Below are 24,470 nucleotides of genomic sequence, written 5' to 3' on the forward strand. Positions count from 1 at the left end.
ACTTATCTTTGTGTCGTCTGCAAACTTCGTTACCCTACACTCCGTCCCCTCCTCCAGATCATCTATATAAATGGTAAATAGTTGCGGCCCGAGTACCGATCCCTGCGGCACGCCACTAGTTACCTTCCTCCAACCGGAAAAACACCCATTTATTCCGACTCTTTGCTTCCTGTCGGATAGCCAGTCCCCAATCCACTTTAACACACTACCCCCAACTCCGTGTGCCCTAATCTTCTTCAGTAGCCTTTTATGGGGCACCTTATCAAACGCCTTTTGGAAATCCATCATAGAATCATAGAAAGCCTACAGTGCAGAAAGAGGCCATTCGGCCCATCGAGTCTGCACCGACAACAATCCCACCCAGGCCCTATCCCCGTATCCCTACATATTTACCCGCTAATCCCTCTAAGCTACGCATCTCGGGACACTAAGGGGCAATTTAGCATGGCCAATCAACCCAACCCACACATCTCTGGACCGTGGGAGGAAACCGGAGCACCCGGAGGAAACCCACGCAGACACAGGGAGAACGTGCAAACTCCACACAGACAGTGACCCAAGCCAGGAATCGAACCCGAGTCCCCGGAGCCGTGAAGCAGCAGTGCCAACCACAGTGCTACTGTGTCGCCCAAGTGCTAACCACTGTGCTACCGTGCTGTCCACGTCCTTCTGCAGCTCCCCTGCTTCCTCAATACTACCTGTCCCGCTACATATCTTTGTATCGTCTGCAAACTTAGCAACAGTGCCTTCAGTTCCTTCTTCCAAATCGTTAATGTATATTGTGAAAGGTTGTGCTCCCAGCACTGACCCCTGAGGCACACCACTAGTCACCGGCTGCCATCTCTCCCACCGCCCTAGTCACATCTTCATAAAAATCCAACATGTTCGTCAAGCATGACTTTCCCCTCATGAATCCATGCTGCGTCTGATTGATCGAACCATTTCTATCCAGATGCCCTGCTATCTCCTCTTTAATAATGGATTCCAGCATTTTCCCTACTACAGACGTTAAGCTGACCGGCCTATAGTTACCCGCCTTTTGTCTCCTTCCTTTTTTAAACAGCGGCGTAACATTAGCCGTTTTCCAATCAACCGGCACTACCCCAGAATGCAACGAGTTTTGATAAATAATCACTAACGCATCCACTATTACCTCTGACATTTCTTTCAATACCCTGGGATGCATTCCATCCGGACCCGGGGACTTATCCACCTTCAGTCCCATTAGTCTACCCAGCACTGCCTCTCTGGTAAAATTAATTGTATTAAGTATTTCTCCTGCTGCCAACCCTCTATCGTTAATATTTGGCAAACTATTTGTGTCCTCCACCGTGAAGACCGACACAAAAAACTTATTTAAAGACTCAGCCATATCCTCATTTCCCACTATTAACTCCCCCCCCTCATCCTCCAAGGGTCCAACATTCACTCTAGCCACTCTATTCCTTTTTATATATTTATAAAAACTTTTACTATCATTTTTTATATTAATTGCTAGCCTAGCTTCATAGTCTATCCTTCCTTTCTTTATCGCTTTCTTAGTCTCTCTTTGTTGTTTCTTAAATTTTTCCCAATCACTTGTTTCTCCACTATTTTTGGCCACTCTGTACGCAGCTGTTTTTATTTTAATACTCTCCTTTATTTCCTTCGTTATCCACGGCTGGTTCTCCCTTTTCTTACAATCCTTGTTCAAGTCAGGAGTGTGATGGAATACACTCCACTTGCCTGGATGAGTGCAGCTACAACAACGCTCAAGAAGCTCAACAATATCCAGGGCAAAGCAGCCCACTTGATTGGCATCCCATCCACCAACATTCACTCCGTCCACCACTGACACGCAGTGGCAGCAATGTGTATATCCATAAGATGCACTGCAGAGATTCACCAAGGCTCCTTAGACAGCACCTTTCAAACGTATGATTGCTACCATCTAGAAGGGCAAGGGCAACAGATGCATGGGAATACCACCACTTGGGAGTTTCCCTCCAAGCCACATTGCATCCTGACATGGAAATATATTGGCTTTCCCGCGCTGCAGCTGGGTCAAATTCCTGGAACCCACTCCCTAACAGCAGTGTGGGTGTACCTACACCTCAGGGACTGCAGCGGTTCAAAGAAAACAGCTCACCACCACCTTCTCAAGGGCAATTAGGGGTGGGCAAAAAATGCTGGCCTAAGCCAGTGATGCCCACATCCAAGAATGAATAAAGTAAACTTAATTGTTGGGTAAGGTACCAGGCTGAAAGTTCACCTAGGGTGGCAGATACTCTTATATTGTCTGTGGGGGAAGGCACAAAGCAGAGATCTGAGTTTTGCAGGGCTTGAAGAAGCAACAAATTGGGAAGGCAAGAGCGTGGAAGGATTTGAACAGAAGCATGAGACATTGTGGAACCAACAGCTAAAATGATGCAAACAATTGTAAGGATGATGGATTCAGTGGCTGAGCTCTGCACCAAAGACTGTCCTTTAGTGCTTCCTACATCAAGTGCTACATCATTGAAAATGTTGTTGTTGACAGCTACAAAACACAGGCACTTGATATCAAAATTTTCTCAGTTTCTCAAGTTGCTTATAATTTTTCAGCTAAACATAAATGCACTTGATGATGTTTTTTTAGACTAACAGAATCCAATTAAAAGATTAACAGTTAGTTAAAAAGCTGAAAATCTATAAACTTTTTCTAGCAATTCAGAGAAAGCTTACAATGACTTAAGTATCTGAACATAGTGAATACAGAACTGAAAATAATATCTCCACTGTGTAATAATAAATCTCCAAAGATAGCCAGTTTTCTGGATAAGAACCTGCTAAACATAAAACCTTAATTAGTGAAATTCCACAACCTCATTTAAACTTAGCTTTACAACTTTCATTGAAATTACTGCCAAATAAATATCTGTGCTGAAGGCAGTGCAAACTTTAAAATATAGTTTTCACATTTATCTATTTTATTTGCTGCAGGCTGTGGTTTTCACGGATTATACACTGTTAAATGCAGAAAGATGAAGGTGTTCAAATGATGCCACAAACAACAGCTCAAAATGTTGAGGGTTTTATTGTTTGCTTTTGAAGCCAGAGGTTAAATTGAAGCCTTTTGCATAAAACTTGGCACTGTTACCTTCAAAAGAATAAAAGCAATGCAACAGCAGGACTTAAATCACCCAGATGAAGCTTTATAAAACACAATTCAGGTCTGCTGTCAGACTACTCTTAGAACGCCTGGCATCATCCACTAGTATGTTTTTTAAAGTTTATTTATTAGTGTCACAAGTAGGCTTATATTAACACTGCAATGAAATCACTGTGAAAATCCCTTAGTCGCCACATTCTGGTGCCTGTTCGAGTAACACTGAGGGAAAATTTAGCATGGCCAATGCACTTAACCAGCATGTCTTTCGGACTGTGGGAGGAAACCGGAGCACCCGGAGGAAACCCACGCAGACATGGGGAGAACATGCAAACTCCCCCACACAGTGACCCGAGCCAGGTCCCTGGCACTGAGAGGCAGCAGTGCTAACCACTGTGCCACCGTGCCACCCCATGGTGGTCCAAATGTCATGGGAGTTGTCTTGCATCTACTTGCATGGCATGTGACCTGGACCATATTTAAATCGCGCACTTTGTCAATCTACCCAAAGGCAGACGGAGCACATTCCATGAGGTAAGACTTGGTATGACCTATTAAGTGGCTTCATTTCACACGAGCGATTCTCAGATTCACTCAGGTCGGTACAACTTATCTTTGCGCAATGATACAAAACCAACATGCTAAATGTTCTCACAGAGAGGGGCAGAGGCCATTTAGCCCCTCGAGCCAGTTTCACTATTCAATCTATATTGATCTATATATCTTAACTCTACCCACCTGCTCCGTAGTCCTTAATACTCTTGACTAATAAAACTTAATCGATCTCAGATTTGAAAATATAAATTGAACTAGCCTTTACTGCTTTTTTAGAAAGTTCCACACTTCTGCCACTCACTGTCTGAAGGAATATTTCTTACCCAGAGCGTGTTGAACCTGATTATATGTCCCCCTTGAAGTAGAATACCCCACCAGCAGCAAATGTTTCTCTCCACCCTATCCATTCTTTTCAAAAACCTAAAATCCTCAAATAAGCCAACTCTTCATCTTCTATATACTAGCAGACAACGCCAGTTATGCAATTTCACCTCATAATCTAATCAATGGAGCCCTGGTAACATTCTGGTAAAATTGCACTGCACCCCTTCCAAGGCCAAAAGGTGCACAACTGCACTCCAGTTGTGCTCGAATCAAGATTTTGCATAGCTGGAGCAATGCTAATGCCCCTTTACATTTCAGAGGATTTCCACCTGATGTCTTAGGCCATTATTGATCCCTCAAATCAACATCTCAAAAATATGTATGGTAGTTATGTCGGAAGCTTATACACAAAGTTAGTTACTGCATTTCTCATCACTACAGTGATACTTAAAAATGCATTTGCCTGCAAACCACCCCAAAGTTATGAAAGGCACTATATAAAATTTCAATTTATTCAGGTTGTGTTGCAGACTAGCATGGGTTGGGTTGTTATTAGAGGAGCTGCAGGTGGAGCCAAACATTCTGGACTCATCAGGAAACAGCACCACGCTATCTATCCTATGCGGGGACAAATCCACCATGAAGCAACTGAAGGCAGCCAGGTTGAGGACATTTTCCTGGTGAAGACCAGCCATGTTGTTCTGGAGCTATGATTGCTTGTCTCGGACATAAACAACCAGAATTATTTGCATCAGATATTACTTCAACCACTGGAGGGATTCTCCTTTCTTTCTCTTTGTTCTTTCACGAAATGTGGGCATCGCTGGCAAGGTTAACGTTTGATGCCAAACTTTTCTTGGAATATGAATGGCTTGCTCGGCCGTTTCAGAGGGCAGTTAAGAGTCAACCATATTGCTGTGGGTCTGAAGTTACTTGCAGGCCAGACCAGATGAGGATGGAAGATTTCCTTCCCTAAAGGACATTACTGATGGGTTTTTACAACGATCAACGATAGTTGCCATAGTTACCATTACCGAGACTAGCTTTATATTCCACATTTACTAATTGAATTTAAATTCTACCAGTTGCCGTGATGGAATTTGTACGAATGCCTTAGCCTAGGTCTCTGGATTACTAGTCCAGTGACATTGCTTATATTCTGGCTTCCATTGTTCCATAATAGGATTCCTTACTGCTATATACGGTAGACTTTGCCGTGATGTTAATGGTAGATATGCTTATTCTCGCATTCAGCTCTCGCACACAAATTTGTGATAAAACTGGAACCAAGTTATTCTGTTAGCACCTAACCACAGCATCAGTGATCAGATTACTAGCACGTAAGTGTTGCTTGGTAACACAATTAATTCATCCATTACTTTATTAATGATTGGAAGGAGGCTCCGAGAGATGGGGCAGGGAGGACAGAGAGGGACAGGAGGGGTGGGGAGCTATTTAATCAATGATTATCCTTTCCTTAAATCAAAACCAGCAAGAACATAGGATGGGTTTCAGAAATAAGTATTGACATTGCACAGTTTAATGCTGGTGTATGCACTATCATCCACTTCTTGACACAAGATGTATAACTCAAACAAAATGTAATGAAAACTACTTACTGTATATGCCTGAGCAGCTAAATGCAGTAAAATTAACTGCTCATAACAGACGCCCCAATTATATGAAATAGCCAATTGGAGGGTTTCCCAGGTTTGATAGCAAACCAATTTGGAAGCAGCAAAATAAGCACCTCATAATCTTTGCAAAGTGAGGTGATGGAAATCCTATAAGATCTTGACACACTCGTGCCTCATTTTGTACAAAAGCTATTTGTAATGAATCCACTTACTAGCTTCTGCTTTACCTGTTGGATTTTTTTTTCAACTATGGAAAGTTCCACATCTCCCAAAAAATCCACCCAAATCCATGTTAAAATTTTCATTGAACAAGTATTTTCTAACATTGTAAACTTTACTGTTCACTTTACTGAACAATCCAACAAATGTACCAGCTGGAATAATTAGACAATACAACTGTGGTGCAAGGAGGGCGGCGTCAGACAAGGACACGAACACAAGCATGGGAGCTCTTTTATACACTCTAGTGAGCCAGGCACACAAAAAAGCAGAATCAAATCAATAAACAAGTGCTGATCCGAAATATTGTTTTCCTATCCCTTGGCTGCATATTTTTTTCAAATAAAAATGTGCTCTGGTATATGATTCCTTTAATTACGGAATTCTAGCACCACTAATGACAGAAAGAGAACAAAAGAAAATAAAATGGATACTGAAAATCTGAAAACTAAACAGCAAATTGTTGGAAATACTCAGCAGGTCAGGCAGCATCGGTGGAGAGAGAAAGGATTAATATTTCAGGTTGCTGAACTTACATCAGCAACTTGGATAAGTGGTAAAAAGAAACAGCATCATGGAGCTAGAAGTGATCCACCCCAGATAGCATTTCAAGGTCTACTTTTAAGTAAAGTTCTACATCTTATTTAGATGGATATAAAGAGCGTGATATTGAAAATGCTGAAGACAAAAGTAGCTGGTTTGTCAAATAACACTTCAGCCGGGCAAGGGTTGGTGGAATTGGTAAACAAGTAGCAAATTCAACTTACTGCAGTAAATTCAATGTATTTTCAGGACAAAAGATTCTGAAGGACAAAGATGAGCAAGGACATCAAGGCTTAAATATATAATTACTTCAATGTATATGTAGAAGATTTATCAAAGATCGCTCTGAAACAATTCTTGCAGTGATTGATCCAATGAAATTAGGCTCCCCAGATAGTGGGGTGACCACTTAAGAACCAACCAATTGCGTAGGTTAGAGGGATATATAGGGATAAGGGGGTAGGGCCTGGGTGGGAATGTGGTTGGTGCAGACTCGATGGGCCAAATGGCCTCTTTCTGCACTGTAGGGTTTCTATGATTCTATGAATTCATGTGGAAAAATATCCTACAGTGCTTACTAGTTGTGCAATCAGTCAAAAACAGACACCAAACCAAGGAAATACTAGGAGTGCTTCCTAAAGATTACTCGTAAATGATTTTCAAAGAAAGAAGGAACTTGCTTTCCTACAGCACCTTTTCACAATCTTAGGCCGTCCCAACTTTAGTTAAATAAGCATTTTTAATAAGCAAACACTGTTTCAAATGCAGCCAATTTTTGCACAGTAAAGGTCTCACGAAGAGCAATGAAATAAATGACTAGATCATCTGTTTTGGTAATAAAATAAGAGCTGGAGTAGACCATATGCCCCCCTCAAACTGGCTCCGCTATTAAATGAGAGCACTGCTGAACTTATGAATCAACTCCACTTCCTGCCTTTGACTCACTTAACACCACCCGCGCCACCCCTCCCGCAAAAAAATCACTGTCTGGAATAAATTCATTGACTGAACATCCACAGCCCCCCAGGATATAGAATTCTAAAGATCCTCTGTGTAAAGGAATAACTCCTCTGCTTGGTCCCAAATGATGTGGAGATGCCGGCGTTGGACTGGGGTAAACACAGTAAGAAGTTTAACAACACCAGGTTAAAGTCCAACAGGTTTATTTGGTAGCAAAAGCCACACAAGCTTTCGGAGCTCTAAGCCCCTTCTTCAGGTGAGTGGGAATTCCCACTCACCTGAAGAAGGGGCTTAGAGCTCCGAAAGCTTGTATGGCTTTTGCTACCAAATAAACCTGTTGGTCCCAAATGGCCAACAACACTTTACCCTTAGGCTATGACTGTAGATTCTAGATTCTCCAGCCAGGTTTAGGAATAAATGTTGGCTAAGATACTGAGAGACAGACCTTCCCTGCTCTTGTTCGAATAGTGCTATGGGATCTTTAATGTCCACCTGAATGCAGACAGAGACTTGTTTTAATGTCTCCGAAACATGGCAGCTCTGTCAAGTGACATAAGGATGACAATTTTAAATTTGAGGAGGTTGAGAATCAGGAGCCAATGGAGGTCCACGTGGACAAAGGGAACCTGTGGATGTGCTGTACTTAGATTTGATAAGGTGCAACATCACATATAAAATAAGAGCTCACAGTGTAGGGGCTAACATTTTGATTTGATTTATTGTCACATGCATTACACAGTGAAAAGTATTGCTTCTTGCACATTATACAGACAAAGCATACCATTCCTGGAGAAGGAAACGAGAGAGTGTAAAATGTAGTGTTACAGTCAAAGCTAGGATGTAGAGAAAGATCAACTTAACGCAAGGTAAATCCATTCAAAAGTCTGACAGCAGCAGGGAAGAAGCTGTTCTCGAGTCAGTTGGTACATGACCTCAGACTTTTGTATCTTTTTCCCGACGGAAGAAGGTGGAAGAGAGAATGTCCGGAGTGCGTGGGGTCCTGGCTGCTTTGCCGAGGCAATGGGAAGTACAGACAGAGTCAATGGAGGGGAGGCTGGTTTGCGTGATGGACTGGGCTACATTCATGACCTTTTGTAGTTCTTTGCGGTCTTGGGCAGAGCAGGAGCCATACCAAGCTGTGATACAACCAGAAAGAATGCTTTCTGTGGTGCATCTGTAAAAGTTGGAAAGAGTTGTAGCTGACATGCCAAATTTTCTTAGTCTGCTGAGAAAGTAGAAGCGTTGGTGGGCTTGCTTAACTATAGTGTTGGCACGGGGGGACCAGGACAAGTCGTTGGTGATCTGGACACAAAAATCTGAAGCACTCGGCCATTTCTACTTTGTCCCCATTGATCTAGACAGGGGCATGTTCTCCACTACGCTTCCTGAAGTCGATGACAATCTCCTCCATTTTGTTGACGTTGAGGGAGCAATTATTGTCGCCGCACCAGTTCACCAGATTCTCTATCTCCTTCCTGTACTCCATCTCGTCACTGTTTGAGATCCGACCCACTACGGTGGTGCAGTCAGCAAACTTGAAAATTAAGTTGGAGGGGAATTTGGCCACACAGTCAGAGGTGTGTAAGGTGGTAGTGGATCCAGGCAGTCCAGGAGGCTGGAATTGATTCGTGCCATAACTAATCTTTTGAAGCACTTCATAACATTTCAGCATGGACAGAGGGTTGGTTAACTGACAGGTCACAGACAACAGGCATAAATTGGTCATTTTCAGGTTAGCAAGATGTGACAAGTAGAGTGCCTCAGGGATCAGTACTGGACCCTCAACTATTTACAATTCATGTCAATCACTTGGATGAAGGGACCAAATGTATGATTGCTAAATTTGCTGATGACACGACAACAGGTAAACTGTGAAGTGGAAATAAGGAGCTTGCAAAGAGATAGAAACATAGAAATATAGAAAATAGGTGCAGGAGTAGGCCATTCGGCTCTTCGAGCCTGCACCACTATTCAATATGATCATGCACTTTCAGTATCCCACTCCCACTTTCTCTCCATACCCCTTGATTATTTTAGCCACAAGGGTCACGTCCAGCTCCCTCTTGAACATATCGAACGAATTGGCCCCAACAGCTTTCTGTGGTCAAGAATCCACAAGTTTACAACTCTGAGTGAAGTCGTTCTTCCTCATCTCAGTCCTGACTGGCTTTCCCCCTATTCTTAGACTGTGATCCCTAGTTCTGCACTGCCCCAAAATTGGGAACATTCTTCTGGCATCCAGCCTGTCCAGTCCCATCAGGATTTTATATGTTTCTATGAGATCCCTTCTCATTCATCTAAATTTCAGTGAGTACAAGCCCGGTTGATCCAGTCTTTCTTCATATGTCAGTCCTGCCATCCGGGAATCAGTTTGGTGAACCTTCGCTGGACTCCCATTGTAGCAAGAATGTCCTTCCTCAGACTAAGAGACCAAAACTGCACACAATGCACAAGGTGCGGCCTCACCAAGGCCCTGTATAACTGCAGCAAGACATCCTTACTCCTATACTCAAATCCTCTTGCTATGAAGGCCAGCAGGCCATTAGCTTTCCTCACTGCCTGCTGTACCTGCATGCTAACCTTCAGCGACTGTTCCACCAAGCCACTCAGTCACCTTGCACTTCCACTTTTCCTAAACTGCCAGCATTCAGATAATAATCTTTCTTCCTATTTTTGCCACCAAAGTTGATAACTTCACATTTATCCACATTATATTGCATTTGTCAAGTATTTACCCACTTAGCCAGCCTGTCCAAGTCACCCTGCAGCCTCTTAGCATCCTTCTCACAGCATACACTGCCACCCAGCTTAGTGTCGTCTACAAATTTGGAGATATTGCATTCCATTCCTTCATCCAAATCATTAATGTATATTGTGAATATAGAACATAACAGCGCAGTACAGGCCCTTCGGCCCTCGATGTTGCGCCGACCAGTGGAACCAATCTAAAGCCCCTCTAATCTACACTATTTCAATATCATCCATATGTTTATCCAATAACCATTTGAATGCTCTTAATGTTGACGAGTCCACTACTGCTGCAGGCAGGGCATTCCACGTCCTTACTACTCTCTGAGTAAAGAACCTACCTCTAACATCTGTCCTATATCTCTCACCCCTCAATTTAAAGCTATAGCTGGGGTCCCAGCAGTGAACCCTGCAGTACCCCACTAGTCACTGCCTGCCACTCTGAAAAGGATCCACTTATTCCCTGTTTCCTGTCTGCCAACCAGTTCTCTATCCATGTCAATACATTACCCCCAAAACCATGAGCTTTAATTTTGCTCACTAATCTTGTGTGTGGGATTTTGCCCCACCTATAGGTAGGATAAGTGTCTGGGCCAAAATTTGGCAGATGGAATATAATGTGGGAAAAGTGAATTTGTCCATTTTGGCAGGAAGAATAGTAAAGCGGCATGTTATTTAAATAGAGAGAGATTGCAGAACTCTTGAGGTATGGAGGGAGCTGGGTGTTCTGGTATATGAATCACAAAAATTTGGTATACAGGTACAACAAATGGTTAGGAAGGCAAATGGAATGTTGTTGCTTATTGCAAGGGGAATGGAATATCAAAGTTGGGAAATTTGCTACAGATGTACATGGTGTTGGTGAGACCACATCTGGAGTACCACGTAGAGCTTTGGTCTCCGTACTTAAGGAAGGATACAAATAAGTTACATGCAATTCAGAGAAGGTTCACTTGTCTGATACCTGGGATGGGAGGGGGTGGTGTTGCCTCACAAGGAATGGTTAAACAGGCTGGGCCTGTATCCACTGGAATTTAGAAAAATGAGTGGTGATCTTATTGAAACAGAAACATAAAGATCCTGAGAGATCCTGACTGTAAGAGTTTTAACAACACCAGGTTAAAGTCCAAGAGGTTTATTTGGCAGCAAGTGCCATTAGCTTTCGGAGCGCTGCTCCTTCATCAGATGGAGTGGATATCTGCTCTCAAACAGGGCATACAGAGACACAAAATCAAGTTACAGAATACTGATTAGAATGCGAATCTCTACAGCCAACCAGGTCTTAAAGATACAGACAATGTGATGCTGAAAGAGAGTTTCCCCTTGTGGTAGACACCAGAACGAGGGAACATAGTTTAAAAATAAGGAGTCTGCCATTTAGACGGAGATTAGAAGAACTTTTTTTCCCTCAAGAGGGTTGAGAGTTTGCGGAACTCCCTTCCCCAGAGTAGAGGCAGGTTCATTGTATATTTTTACGGCAGTGGCACACAGATTACATAGTCTAACAAGGGAATCAAAGGTTATTCTGGGTAGTAAGAATGTGGAGTTGAGGCCCAAATGAGATCAGTCATGATCTTATTGAGGAGGCTTGAGGGGCCAAATGGCCTACTCCAGCTCCAAATTTCTATGTTCATATGTACAGAGACTGGAGTTATGGATGAGCAGGACATGATGTGGAATGGGATACATGCAGCAGAACTTTGCATGACCTGCAATTTATAAAAAGAGTGGAGCACGTGAGACCAGTACATCATTAGTATAGTTTGGAAGTGACAAACAACATGGATTGGAGTGTCTGCAGCAGACACAGTAACTTCATTGCAGTGTGAACGTAAGCCTACTTGGTGACTAATAAATAAACTTCCTTTTACTTTAAAGAAGGACTGATGTGGACAATGTCAAGGAGGTGGTATGTGTGGCTGGAGTCAGAGTCAGAATATACTACACAGGCTGCCAATAGACCTGATTCAACCTGATAAAGAGACTGGGAAGTGCAACGAAATGGTGATAATCCAGACTCCCCTATGAGACAACTGAAAATGGTGTAGGCGAATGGGTGAATAAGTTATTTGATTTTAATCAGATTTATTACTGTCACATGCATTAGTATACAATGAAAAGTATTGTTTCTTGCGCACTATACAGACAAAACATATCATACATTGAGAAAGAAAGAAGAGTGTCCACAATGTAGTGTTACAGTCATAGCTAAGGTGCAGAGAAAGATCAACTGAGTGCGAGGTAGGTCCATTCAAACGTCTGATGGCAGCAGGGAAGAAGCTGTTCTTGAGTTGGTTGGTACATGCCCTCAGACTTTCGTATTTTTTTCCTGACGTAAGGTGGTGGAAGAGAGTATGTCTGGAGTGTATGGGATCCTTAATTATGTTGGCTGCATTTCCGAGGCAGCGGGAAGTGTAGACAGTTCAATGGATGGGAGGCTGGTTTGCGTGATGAACTGGGCTTCGCTCACAATCCTATGTAGTTTCTTGCTGTCTTGGGCAGAGCAGGAGCCATATCAAGTTGTGATACAACCAGAAAGAATGCTTTCTATGGTGCATCTGTAAAAGTTGTAGAGAGTCATATTGGACATAACAAATTTCCTTCGTCTTCTGAGAAAGTAGGTGATCTGGATACCTAAAAACTTGAAGCTCGCGACCATTTCTACTTTGTCCCCATTGATGCAGACAGAGCCATGTCCTCCACTACGCTTTCTGAAGTCAATGACTATCTCCTTTGTTTTGTTGACATTGGAAGGAGAGATTATTGTCTTCACACCAGTTCACCAGATTCTCTATCGCTTTCCTATACTCCATCTAGTTAGTCATTGTTTGATATCCAACCCACTACAGTGGTGTCATCAGCAAACTTGAAAATAGAGTTGGAGGGGAATTTGGCCATACAGTCATAGGTGTATAAGGAGTACAGGAAGGAGCTGAGGACAAAGCCTTGTGGGGCACCACTGTTGAGGATGATCATGGAGGAGGTGTTGTTGCCTATCCTGACTGATTGCAGTCTGTGGGTTCGGAAGTTCAAGATCCAGTCACAGAGGGAGGAGCTGAGCCCCACGCCTTGGAGTTTGGAGATGGGTTTCCTAGGAATAATGGTGTTGAAGGCTGTGCTGTATTGATAGTAGGATTCTTACATCGGTGTCTTTGTTATCTAGGTGTTCCAGGATTGAGTACAGGGCAAGGCATCTGCTGTGCTCCTGTAGTGGTGGTAGACAAACTGTAGGGGATCCAGGCAATCCAGGAGGTTGGAATTGATTCCTGCCATGACTAACCCTTCGAAGCACTTCATAATGGTGGATGTCAGAGCCACCGGACAATAGTCATTAAGGCACGTTGCCTGGCTTTTCTTTGGTAGTGGGATGATGGTCTTTTTCTTGAAACAGATAGGGACGTCATGTTGTAAAGAGAGGTTGAAGATGTCTGTGACCATCCCCGTTAGCTGGTCCACGCAGAATCTGAGTGCTCATCCACGTACCCCATCTGGGCCAGTTGCTTTCGTGGGTTGACCTTCGAGAAGGCTGCTCTGACGTCTGCAATGGTGACCTTAGATGCAGATTTGTCTGAGGCTTCCAGGGTGGAGAGTGTGCTCTCGCTGACCTCTTGCTCGAAACGGGCACAGAATGCATTGAGCTCATCAAGGAGGGGTGCATTTATGCCGGCGATTTTACATGCCTTCATTTTGTAGCCTGTTGTTATGTCTTGCAGACCTTACCATAGTCGGTGGGGGTCCGTGTGGCTAGCCTTGAACTCTAGCTTGGTCCGGTACTGTCTTTTGGCATCTTTGATGGATCTCCTTCGATCATATCTGGCTTTCTTGTATAGGTCAGGTTTACCTGATTTGAACGCCTTAGACCTGGTCTTCAGCAAGCAGTGGATATCCCTGTTCATGCATGGCTTCCGGTTGGGAAACACACAGATTTGCTTATTTGGCACAGTCTTCTACACACTTACTAATGAAGTCAGTTACTCTAGTGACGTACTCGTTCAGGATGGTCGCAGAGTTTTTATGTACTGACTCTAAGCAGTCCTGTGGGAGATCATCTGATTCCTCAGACCAACATTGCATGACTTTCTTTGACGGATTCTCCTGTTTTAGTTTTTGTTTATAAGCCAGGAGCAGGAGCACAATCTTGTGGTCTGATTTGCCGAAGAGTGGGCGGGTGCTAGAGTGGTAGGCATGTTTGATATTTGTGTAGCAATGGTCTAGGATGTTTGGGCCTCTGGTGGAACAGGAGGCGTGTTGGTAGTATCTTGGTAGGACACTCTTGAGCTTGGCCTGATTGTAGTCCAAGTTTCTGCTGAAAGGCAGCCTATTCCACAGCTGAGAGAAACAATTTCTTAAATTATTCTCAACCTATAGCCTCCTTACCTTCTAAATGATAAACTTTGACAATGGTATTGTAAGTAGAATGCTAATTATTAATAAATACTGTATCGACCATTGCTTCCCATTTTCTTATTATCCAGCTTGTTAATTATTAGTAACAGTGACGATGAAGCTGTCAGATTAATAAATCATTCAATTTAGAATATATTATTAAATGACATTAAGTTGCCAGTCTTCTGTGAACTTAATACTCGTTATTACATGTCCATATGTCAATAAATTGTTCTTCTATTTTAAAGGACAACGGCAAAATGGATTTTCAAGTTTACTATTCCTTTACTGTATCAGTCTCAAGTTTCTGACATTTTTGCCAGAGATATCCCGTGCTTACCTAATTTTGTAGCTGTAATGAGAGGTGTGTATGGCAGTTATCCCATCTGAAATGCTGTTGTTGCTGATTCTTCTTTCAGCCATGTGTATCAAATGACTCTGCTCTTACTTTTCACTGAAATTCTCACACCTTTCCTCCCCGCTCAAGAATACATAGTTAGTCAGCTCTATGGGTGGTGTGTAACTCAAATAAGGAAAACCCACATTCTATGCTGAGTTAGTCTGTCTTTTTTGGCAGGATGAAATGCAACAGGATTCACAGTATTCGTGATATGGGGGAAAAAATGTCCTTGTGTTCCCAAACACTGTGTGGTCCAATGTACTGCAAATACTTCTCAATACTGAAAGATGATAGGGTTAAGTTCAGTAATGATTAGGTCAGTTCCACAGTGGGAGGCAATGATACAAATGAAGAATTAAAAATTTTCCAAGTTACCACTGGGTCTTCAACACAATTATACATGGAAGTCCTTTTACCTCCTCAGCAACACACAAAAGTAATCCATAGAACCCCTACAGTGCAGAAAGTGGTAATTCAGCCCAACAAGTCTGCACCAAATGTCCGAAAAGAGCGAGCAAGCAAGGCCCTCCCCTCCACCTCATTTCCATAACCCCGTGCATTTACCATAACCAATTCACCTAACCTGCACATCTTTGGACTGTGGGAGGAAACCCACGCAGACACTAGGAGAACGTGCAAACTCCACACAGTCACCTAAGGCTGGAATCAAACCTGTGTCCCTGATGCTATGAGGCTGCAGTGCTAACCATTGTGCCACACAATTAAAAACATCTTTATTCAGAAGTTTTAATGCCACAGTTCAACTTATCTAAAATACTGAAAATAAAATTATATTTCATCTTTGGCCCCACCTGGTCATAATCTGTAAACATTACTGCTTTGGCATAGCCCTCCAGATAACCCCTCCACCATGAAATTATCTCATGCACATAGAATGCATGAGCATAAACTATAACTCTGAGAGACTGCTGCAATGTTGGTGATGCCATCTTTCAAATTAAGAATTAAACTGAGATAAATGATCCCATGCCACTATTTGAAAAGCAGAGCAATTCTCCTGGTGTCCCAGTCAACATTTATCCTTCAACCACAGCTTAAAATAAATTAACTGGTTGTTTATTTCAATGTAGCCTCGTTGTATGCGATTTGCCTACAAAACAGTGATCACACTTCAAGAGTGATTCATTGGCCACAAAACATTTTGTGAAGCTCTGTGTCTTTCGAAAAAGGCGTACACAACAATCGAGTCAGAAATCAAGATGAAAGCCACCAAACTGAAATAATCTTTGAACCAGTTTAGCACATTTCAGTTTTTGATTTGATGGACTCCTTCCTGAACTTTATTTTCGTGAATCAGTAAAAGTATTATTTCTTTCCCTGCTATGGGCAGATTTAATATACAGAGTAGCACTTGACACACAAGACTGTATTACGTAGATACAAATATCTCAAAAGAGGAATGTTCTACAGCTGTTAAGCCAGTTTAAAACATAACTGACACATTTTGGAGGGTAATATTAACTTTAAGAACAGATTATTTATTGTATGTACTTTGCTCAGGATTTCCATTTTAAATATCTAGATGGTAAAGACTTAAGACAAGTCCCTCTTTGCTTCACAGCCAATTGAATGTGCTCGATATTCCATGTCATTACAGTACAAGGCTTTCTAAAAATCGGTTATAAAAAGCCCACAAAACTATGCACTCAAAATTACAACGTAAAATATGTTAAAATGCCAGAACTGAGATTGGTTACAAGATATTTGCACAATTTAGTCTGTGTTCTATAGATTGAAGAATGATTACAGTAGCATAATGATTGTTAATGGACTAATTATTCAAAAACCAAACTCTCATTCTCACACAATATCAGGTAAAAGCTAGTATGAATGACAGTAACCACAAAGTTGTCAGATATTTGTAAAAGTTCAAATGGTTCACGAGTATCCCTTAAGGAATGAAGGAAACTGATCTGGACTATATGACTGAAGTCACACCAATATGGTTGACTCCCCTCTGAGGTGGCCCAAGAAGTTACCTAGTTACATGTGAAATTGGAGCAGAAGTAGGTCATTTAGCTCTTTGAGCCTGCTTCGCCATTCAATAAGATCATGGCTGATCTGCTTGTGTTGAGCGCCGCATTCCCACCTCGCCCCAATAAACTTTGATTCCCTCGCCTAGCAAGAGTCTATCTATCTGTCTTAAAAGAAAATTCAATGGCCCCACTTCCACCCCCTGAGGCAGTGTTCCAAAGTTGCACACCTCTCAAGAGAAAAAAATTCCTTTTCACCTCAGCTGTATCAAACCGCTACAAAGATTCACACGTACAACAGTTCAAGATGATTAATCACCAACACCTTCTCAAGACAACAAATGCCAATCATGCCAGTGATGCTCATAACCAGAGAATGAATACTTTAAAGAAATCTTTCTCACAGCTGGCAAATAATCAGAAAAGCAGTTTTTGTCATCTTTGATTCCACTTAATGCAATTTTATTTTATTTCCTAATGCATAAATATTAGTGTCTAAATTTCCCTCACGTGCACTGACTCTCCCAATCTGGTACAAAGTCATTTTTATTAAATTACAAAAGGTGTCGGGCTTCCAACCAGTAATAGAAGAAATGCTGTCAATCTGACTTCCTTTCTGAAAATGAATTCAGACTATGAGAATAGGAAGAAAACAATTTCCATTCAAGGTGCAATGATTAAAACTAGCAGTCTGAATCCATTGCTTGATCTGTAGGAAAGGTTTACATAACTGAATACAGAAATCCACATACACCGACAAATAGAAGGAAAAACAGAACTACACTAGATATATTCACAGCAAGCAAAAAGGCAGAACCAAAAACAAACATGGAAAATTACTGGCACCAAGTACTTGCACGTAAGAATAAAACTGTCATCTAACGGGTGCAGATGATCTATACTACAGCAGAGCCAGGTCACTTACATCCATCAACTGAAGCTCAAAATTACATTACAGCCTTGAAATAGTTCCCTGTATATGGAGTTATTTATAATGAGGACAAATGGTTTGTTGCAATAAAATAAATGCCAATATCATGGAGGCAATTGCAGTATCACTCAGGCTGGGTTTCAGTCTAATAGCTCGTGTAACCGTCATGCATATTCACGTCGTCGCCTTTTCTGCTCAGTCTACCTGCTCAAGCCATCACTGTGCTTATTTAAATGTTGACCACCGGGGCTTCAAGCAAAGCCTCACACTCCGATAGACAGCCTTGTGTCTAAAATCATGGTATTGTCGCAGGATGTGCCACCATGCCAAATCATTTGCCCTTTAAATACAATATTTCAAACAGGGAATGGGGGTTGCAGGATGGAAGATTCAAGAACTGGTTAGTGGAGGTGCCAGCCCTCCAAAGTTCTGTCCTTTGTGCATAGATCACATCGTAGTACTATAAATTTAACAATACACAATTAACTTCAAGATCATTCAAAAATAAGTGCATTTAAAAATCTCACACCACAAGTAGTCGTCTGATGTGTTGCACAGGTCTGCAAATGATTAACAAGTCAATGTTTCAAGTCCTTTTCTCCTACAATTGATGCCATAAAAATAATTAGAAAATAAGTGCGCCAACTAAGGGTTCCTCCACCTGGTGACCGTGAAACCTTAATAACATTTGATATCCCCAAATTATATTCGACCAGCCGAAAAGTGACTTGTTGACCCAAGATTAATTCTTAGGTGAATAATAATAAATAAAGCAAAACAACAAACCCTGGCTTGCTTAGAAATACGGCTACCCACAAAGTAGTGGATTAGGAAACAGACTGTGTAAATGAGTTATAATCTAATTGAATGCAACAGATTGCAGTGCCTTCTACTGTCTATCACAGTGAAGTCCTCCGAAAGAATCAAATAGCAAAATATAAGTGGCAGCATGACTGTCTTCTGAAGAACAGATTAGTCGCGCAGAAAATGGGGGGGGGGGTGTGTGAGGAATTAAAATATTCTTTTAAAATCAACCAGTTTTCATTTTTTTTCAAAAAAGGAACCCAAGTGCTGACACCACACAGCAGTGGTAGGGCAGTCAATGGAACAGGGTTTCAAAGAGAAATCAATTCATAGGCGTGCAGCATTGTGAACCAGGAACTTTGGGCGGGAGTGGCAGGGACCCGGGTTCGATTCCCGGCTTGGGTCACTGTCTGTGCAGAGTTTGCATGTTCTCCCCGTGTCTGCGCGGGTGTCCTCTGGGTGTTCCGGTTCCCCCTCTCCCCCTCCCCCTCAGACAGACGTGCATTGGCCATGCTAAATTCTCCCTCCGTGTGTACCCGAACAGGCGCCGGAGTGTGGCGACTGGGGGATTTTCACAGCAACTTCCTTGCGGTGTTAACATAAGCCTACTTGTGACACTGACCAAATAAACTAAACTGAAGCATCCTCCCTACTCACCTCATACCTGAAGAGGAGGGAAGGCTCTGGGAACTCCTTTACCCCTTCAGCCACAAATCTTGGGGCCTGGAGTCAGGCCTCAGCTCCAATCTGGCCTCATTTTAACCGTTAGTTTTTGGCACCCAATGTGAAAATGCGTAAAATTAAGAGGAGGAGGGGGGAAGAAACAAAATGTACCAAAGGAAAATGACCGGGGGTGTTCAGCGACATGATAAATAAACACACACAAACACTGGCTGCAGAGGGAGCAGCCTGGCAGCAACCCCCCACCCCCGTCTCCATGGCAACCCCGCCGGTAACGGCTCCAGCTCGAGCCTCGGAAAGGTTGTCTCTCCCCCCCCCCCCCCCCCCCGCGGCCCACAGCCACTCACCATCTGCCGCTCGAACGGGTTGTTGTCGTCGCTCTGGGAGGCGAGCAGCCTGGACCAGAGCCCCATCAGCGCCAGGAAAGTCCCGATGATCAGCAAACTCCGTAAGAGGAAGCCTACTTTCACCCTCATTGCTCCCTCCCTCCCGCTCCCCTCAGTGTCTGCTCTCTGAGGCAACTTCAACTTTACCAATGTGCTCTCTCTCTCTCCCCCTCTCTCTATACTGGGGATTAAATGTTTGCCTTCAACCAGAGGAGGACATACAAAAGACCTAAACAAAAATACATGGAATTTTCAGTCTGCCACTAGCTGGGAGGTGTTTACAAAAATAAAACAATAATAATTTAATTTACAAAGACTCTTCTTCCCCCCGTGGCTGATTTCTTTCTCTCTCTTTCGATTTTGATCGTCTTCCTACATAGAGCAGCTTTCACGCACTGCTGCCCCCTCCAGCTCTCCAGCAACATGTGCACCGCCCCTTCTTTCCTTCCTTCCTCTGTCTCTCTGTCTCTTCCTCTGCCTGTTTCTTTCTCTTCCTCTGCCTCTCTTTCTTTCTGTCTGTCTCTTTCTGTGCCTCTCTTTCTTTGTCTTTTCCTCTGCCTCTTTGTCTTTTCCTCTGCCTCTCTTTCTTTGTCTTTTCCTCTGCCTTTCTTTCTGTCTCTTCCTCTTTCTTTCTGTCTCTTCCTCTGCCTCTTTCTTTGTCTCTTCCTCTCTTTCTTTCTGCCTGTCTCTCTAGCTGTATCTCCCTGTCTTTGTGTCTTCCTCTCTCTCTGTGTCTTCTTCTGTCTTTCTCTCTTTCTGTGTCTTCTGTCTATCTCTGTTTCTTGCTGTGTCCCTTTTTTGTCTCCCTCTTTTTCGATCTCTTTTCTCTTCAACCCCCCCCCGGCTGTGCCGTTAATTACCCTGCCACATGACGTGGTTCAGTTTTTGGAAGGCTCTACTACGACACAAACCACACCCACCCCTGGTCTTTGGGGGGGGGGGTGGATTTAATTAGTTTCAAAATAAGCACCCGTTCTTTCTTCTGTCAGTCCATTGATGCAGCAACTTTCAAATTCTGTGACGCCCTGCTATCAGCAAATCGGGGGGAGGGGTGGATTGCTGGCTCTCTCGTCTTTGCCTCTCTTCCCCTTGGAGGAAGGTGTGCGATAGAGGGAGGATCTCCATCTACTGCCTGACAGGCCACGACATGAAAAGTCCCTCCATCTTTATACTAGTCAGTAAGCTGGATCATCTTGCAGCAGGGGCACTTTTTTGGGGCAGCCATGTAAGCCAAGGAAAGCTTATGGTATTTGCTACCAAATAAACCTGTTGGACTTTAACCTGGTGTTGTGAGACTTCTTACTGAGCCAAGGTACAAACAGAATAGAAGGAACGTCCTTTTGTACTGTCTTTCTAAAATTTTGTGCTGAGAGTGCTAGGGTAGCAAACCAAATGAATGTTAAGTCAGAAGTTGGGCACAAGGCTTCACTCCTCAGGATTGCCTGGAGCAGGGTTTGAACCTTGCACCTTCTGGCACAGAGGCAGAAATAATAAATACCACACCCACCACAAAAACAAACTGTACCATAGATACCTTGTTTATTCACTCTGCCTCTCCTTATGGTTGTTGTGAACATCAAATATAGTTTTCAATTCTAGATTCCCACATCCGGAGGTCATCCAAAATTCTGCTGCCCGTGTCTTAACACAGCAAGTCCTGTTCCTGTCTCACTATAGTGCTCCCAGTCAAACAATGTATTGATTTTAAAATTCTCATCCTTGTTTTTAGGTTCCTCCAGAGCCTTGTCTCTGTAATCTCCTCCTCTAGCCCCACAACCCCCTGAGATGACTGCACTCCTTTTTTAAAACAGAGTGGTTAGCACTCCTCCTACACAGCGCCAGGGACCTGGGTTCGATTCCCAGCTTGGGTCACCGTCTGTGCAGAGTTTGCGTGTTCTCCCCGTGTCTGCATGGGTTTCCACCGGTTTCCTCCCACAGACCGAAAGACATGCTGGTTAGGTGCATTGGCCATGCTAAATTCTTCTTCAGTGTACCCGAACAGGCGCCGGAGTGTGACGACTAGGGGATTTTCACAGTAACTGCATTGCAGTGTTAATATAAGCCTACTTGTGACACTAATAAATAAACTTAAACTTACATGGGATGCAGGCTTCACTGGCAAAGCCAGTTTTTGTTCCCCAACTCTTAATTGCCCATGAACTGAATGCCTTGTTAGATCATTTCAAAGGGCAGTTAAGAGTCAACCATATTGCTGTGGTAACTGGATTCACATGTTACCAGACCAGGTAAGGATGGTAGATTTCCTTCCCTAAAGAACTTCAGTGAAGCAGTTGGATTTTTACAACAATTTATGATGATTGTAATTATCACCATTCCTGAGACAGGCTTTATATTCCAAATTTATTCATTGAATTTAAGTTCTGCTAGCTAATATGGTGAGATATGAACTCTTGTTCCCAAAGCATTAACCCAGGCCTCTGGATTACTAATCCAGTGACACTACCACTGTGCCCCCATTGTGCATTCCCAATTATGATCACTCCACCATTGGTGGCTGTTCCTTCAGTTGCCTAGGCCCCAAGATCTGGAAGTCACCTTCTATTGATCGCTATCTTGCCTTTTTCCTTTTAAACACTACCTTTCTGACCAAGCTTTCAGTCATCTGACCAAATACTTCCTTATCTGGCTTGGTGTCAGTACTTTATTTTATAATGTTCCTGCAAAGTGCCTTAGATCATTTCACTATGCTCGAAGTGCTATTTAAATATAATACATTGTTGTAGATTCAGTTGGCTGAGCCAGATAATTTTGCTGACAATGAGTGACCAATTCCTAGCACTATTATAAAACAAGCTTTCAATTCCAAATTTATTAATGTGGAATTTTAAATTCCACCTGTTATGGTGTGAATTGAACCCATATCCTCAGAACATTAACCTGGATCTCTGGATTAATAGCCTAGTGATATTACCGTTACCATCTCTGGAATGTATTGAGTGATGGAAGTGCGTACAACAGAGACTTTCAACAGGGAGTTGGCTATATAGTTGAAAAGGAAAAATGTTGGGGAAAGAGTTGGGGAGTCAGAATAATGACACAACTCTTTCAAAAAACCAATAAAGGCACAATGGGCCAATAGATCTCCCTCTGTGCTGTGTAACCCTATGACATGTAAGAAATGTTTAACTGTACATCTGTGACTAAGCAAAAGTCATTTCTGCAGTCATTTGCAAGCTACCCTCAAATATCTGTTACCAGCTGCTGTGTTTTTTATATACTGTATACTACGAAAACAATGTGGGTAAATCAACAAATGCGAGCCTTTTAAAAAACATTGTCAGGTTGCCACGTCTAAATCCATCTGATTAATGGTGCGAAACTAGTTATAAAAGCTCACCCCTCTTGGACCTGCTTGTGCTGCAGTTTCATATTGGCATCAATATTGTAAATCAGGAAATCGGAGCACTGCCAGCATAAAGACTTCGATGTGTAGGCAGTGTAGTATGACACGAGTTACTTTGCAATCTGAAATAATGCATTTGATCACGCTGAGATTTACTTTAGAAGCAAACCCATTGTGTACTGAAATGTGTGGTTTGAAGTCATTTCAGTCTTTACCTGGAACCAGCAAGGCCACAAGATCTCCCACTCAATTAATATGATTTTAACTCTTAGGCTGTCAACACAGCTCCTGGGAATCCTTTGTTCCAGCCATTTTCAAAAGATATTAGATTGCAAGTTTTGATGCACCAAAAGCCTCCAATATTAATGTATAAACAGATTCTGATGCCAGAGATACAGAGTATTTCTTAAATGGCGAGAGAGTGGGAATTGTTGATGTCCAAAGGGACCAGGATGTTCTTGTTTATAAGTACGGAAAGCTAACATGCAGGTGCAACGCAGAATTAGGAAGGCAAATAGTATGTGGGCAGGTGGAGAAGGTAGTCAAGAGGGCATACAGCATAGATTAGAATCATAGAATCCCTATCGTGCTGAAGGAGGCCATTAGGTCCATCGAGTCTGCACCAACCACAATCCCATCCAGGCCTTATCCCCATTACCCCATGCATTTACCTTAGCTAGTCCCCCTAACACTCAGGGGCAATTTAGCATGGCCAAACCACCTAACCCGCACATCTTTGGACTGTGGGAGGAAACCGGAGCACCTGAAGGAAACCCATGCAGACACAGGGAGAATGTGCAAACTCCACACAGACAGTGACCCAAGCCGAGAATCGAAAACGGGTCTCTAGTGCTGTGAGGCAGTAGTGCTAACCATTGTGCCACCGTGCCACCCATCAGCCGGGGCATTGAGTTTAAAAATTGGCAAGTCATTTTGCAGCTTTATAGAACCTTAGTTAGGCCGCACTTGGAATATAGTGTTCAGTTCTGGTCACCACACTACCAGAAGGATGTAGAGGCTTTAGAGAGGGTACAGAAAAGATTTACCAGGATGTTGCCTGTGTTGGAGGGCATTAGCTATGAGGAGAGGTTGGAGAAACTTGGTTTGTTCTCACTGGAACGATGGAGGTTGAGGGGCGATCTGATGGAAGTCTACAAGATTATGAGGGGCATGGACAGAGTGGATAGTCAGAAGCTTTTTCCCAGAGTGGAAGACTCAATTACTAGGGGACATAGGTTTAAGGTGCGAGGGGCAAGGTTTAAAGGAGATGTATGAGGCAAGTCTTTTACACTGAAGGTGGTAAGTGTCTGGAACACGCTGCCAGGGTAGGTTGCGGAAGCAGATACGATAGTGACTTTTAAGGGGCATCTTGACAAATACATAAATAGGATGGGAATAGAGAGATATGGTC

At 42.9% G+C, this 24,470-nt stretch overlaps 1 protein-coding gene across 2 annotated transcripts in view; it reads right to left on the reverse strand.

Annotated features, from left to right (window-relative positions):
* galnt7 (UDP-N-acetyl-alpha-D-galactosamine: polypeptide N-acetylgalactosaminyltransferase 7) overlaps positions 1 to 20,543 on the reverse strand; it is a 150,282-nt gene extending 129,739 nt beyond the window's left edge. For both annotated transcript variants that reach the window (XM_078215119.1, XM_078215120.1), the window contains exon 1: positions 19,657 to 20,543. In XM_078215119.1, coding sequence (XP_078071245.1) covers positions 19,657 to 19,785 — 129 coding nt within the window. In that variant the 5' untranslated portion in view covers positions 19,786 to 20,543. The remainder of the gene's footprint in view (positions 1 to 19,656) is intronic.
* Positions 20,544 to 24,470: the final 3,927 nt, after the last annotated feature.

The sequence above is a fragment of the Mustelus asterias genome, chromosome 6, assembly GCF_964213995.1.
Source record: "Mustelus asterias chromosome 6, sMusAst1.hap1.1, whole genome shotgun sequence".
Classification (NCBI taxonomy): Eukaryota; Metazoa; Chordata; class Chondrichthyes; order Carcharhiniformes; family Triakidae; genus Mustelus; species Mustelus asterias.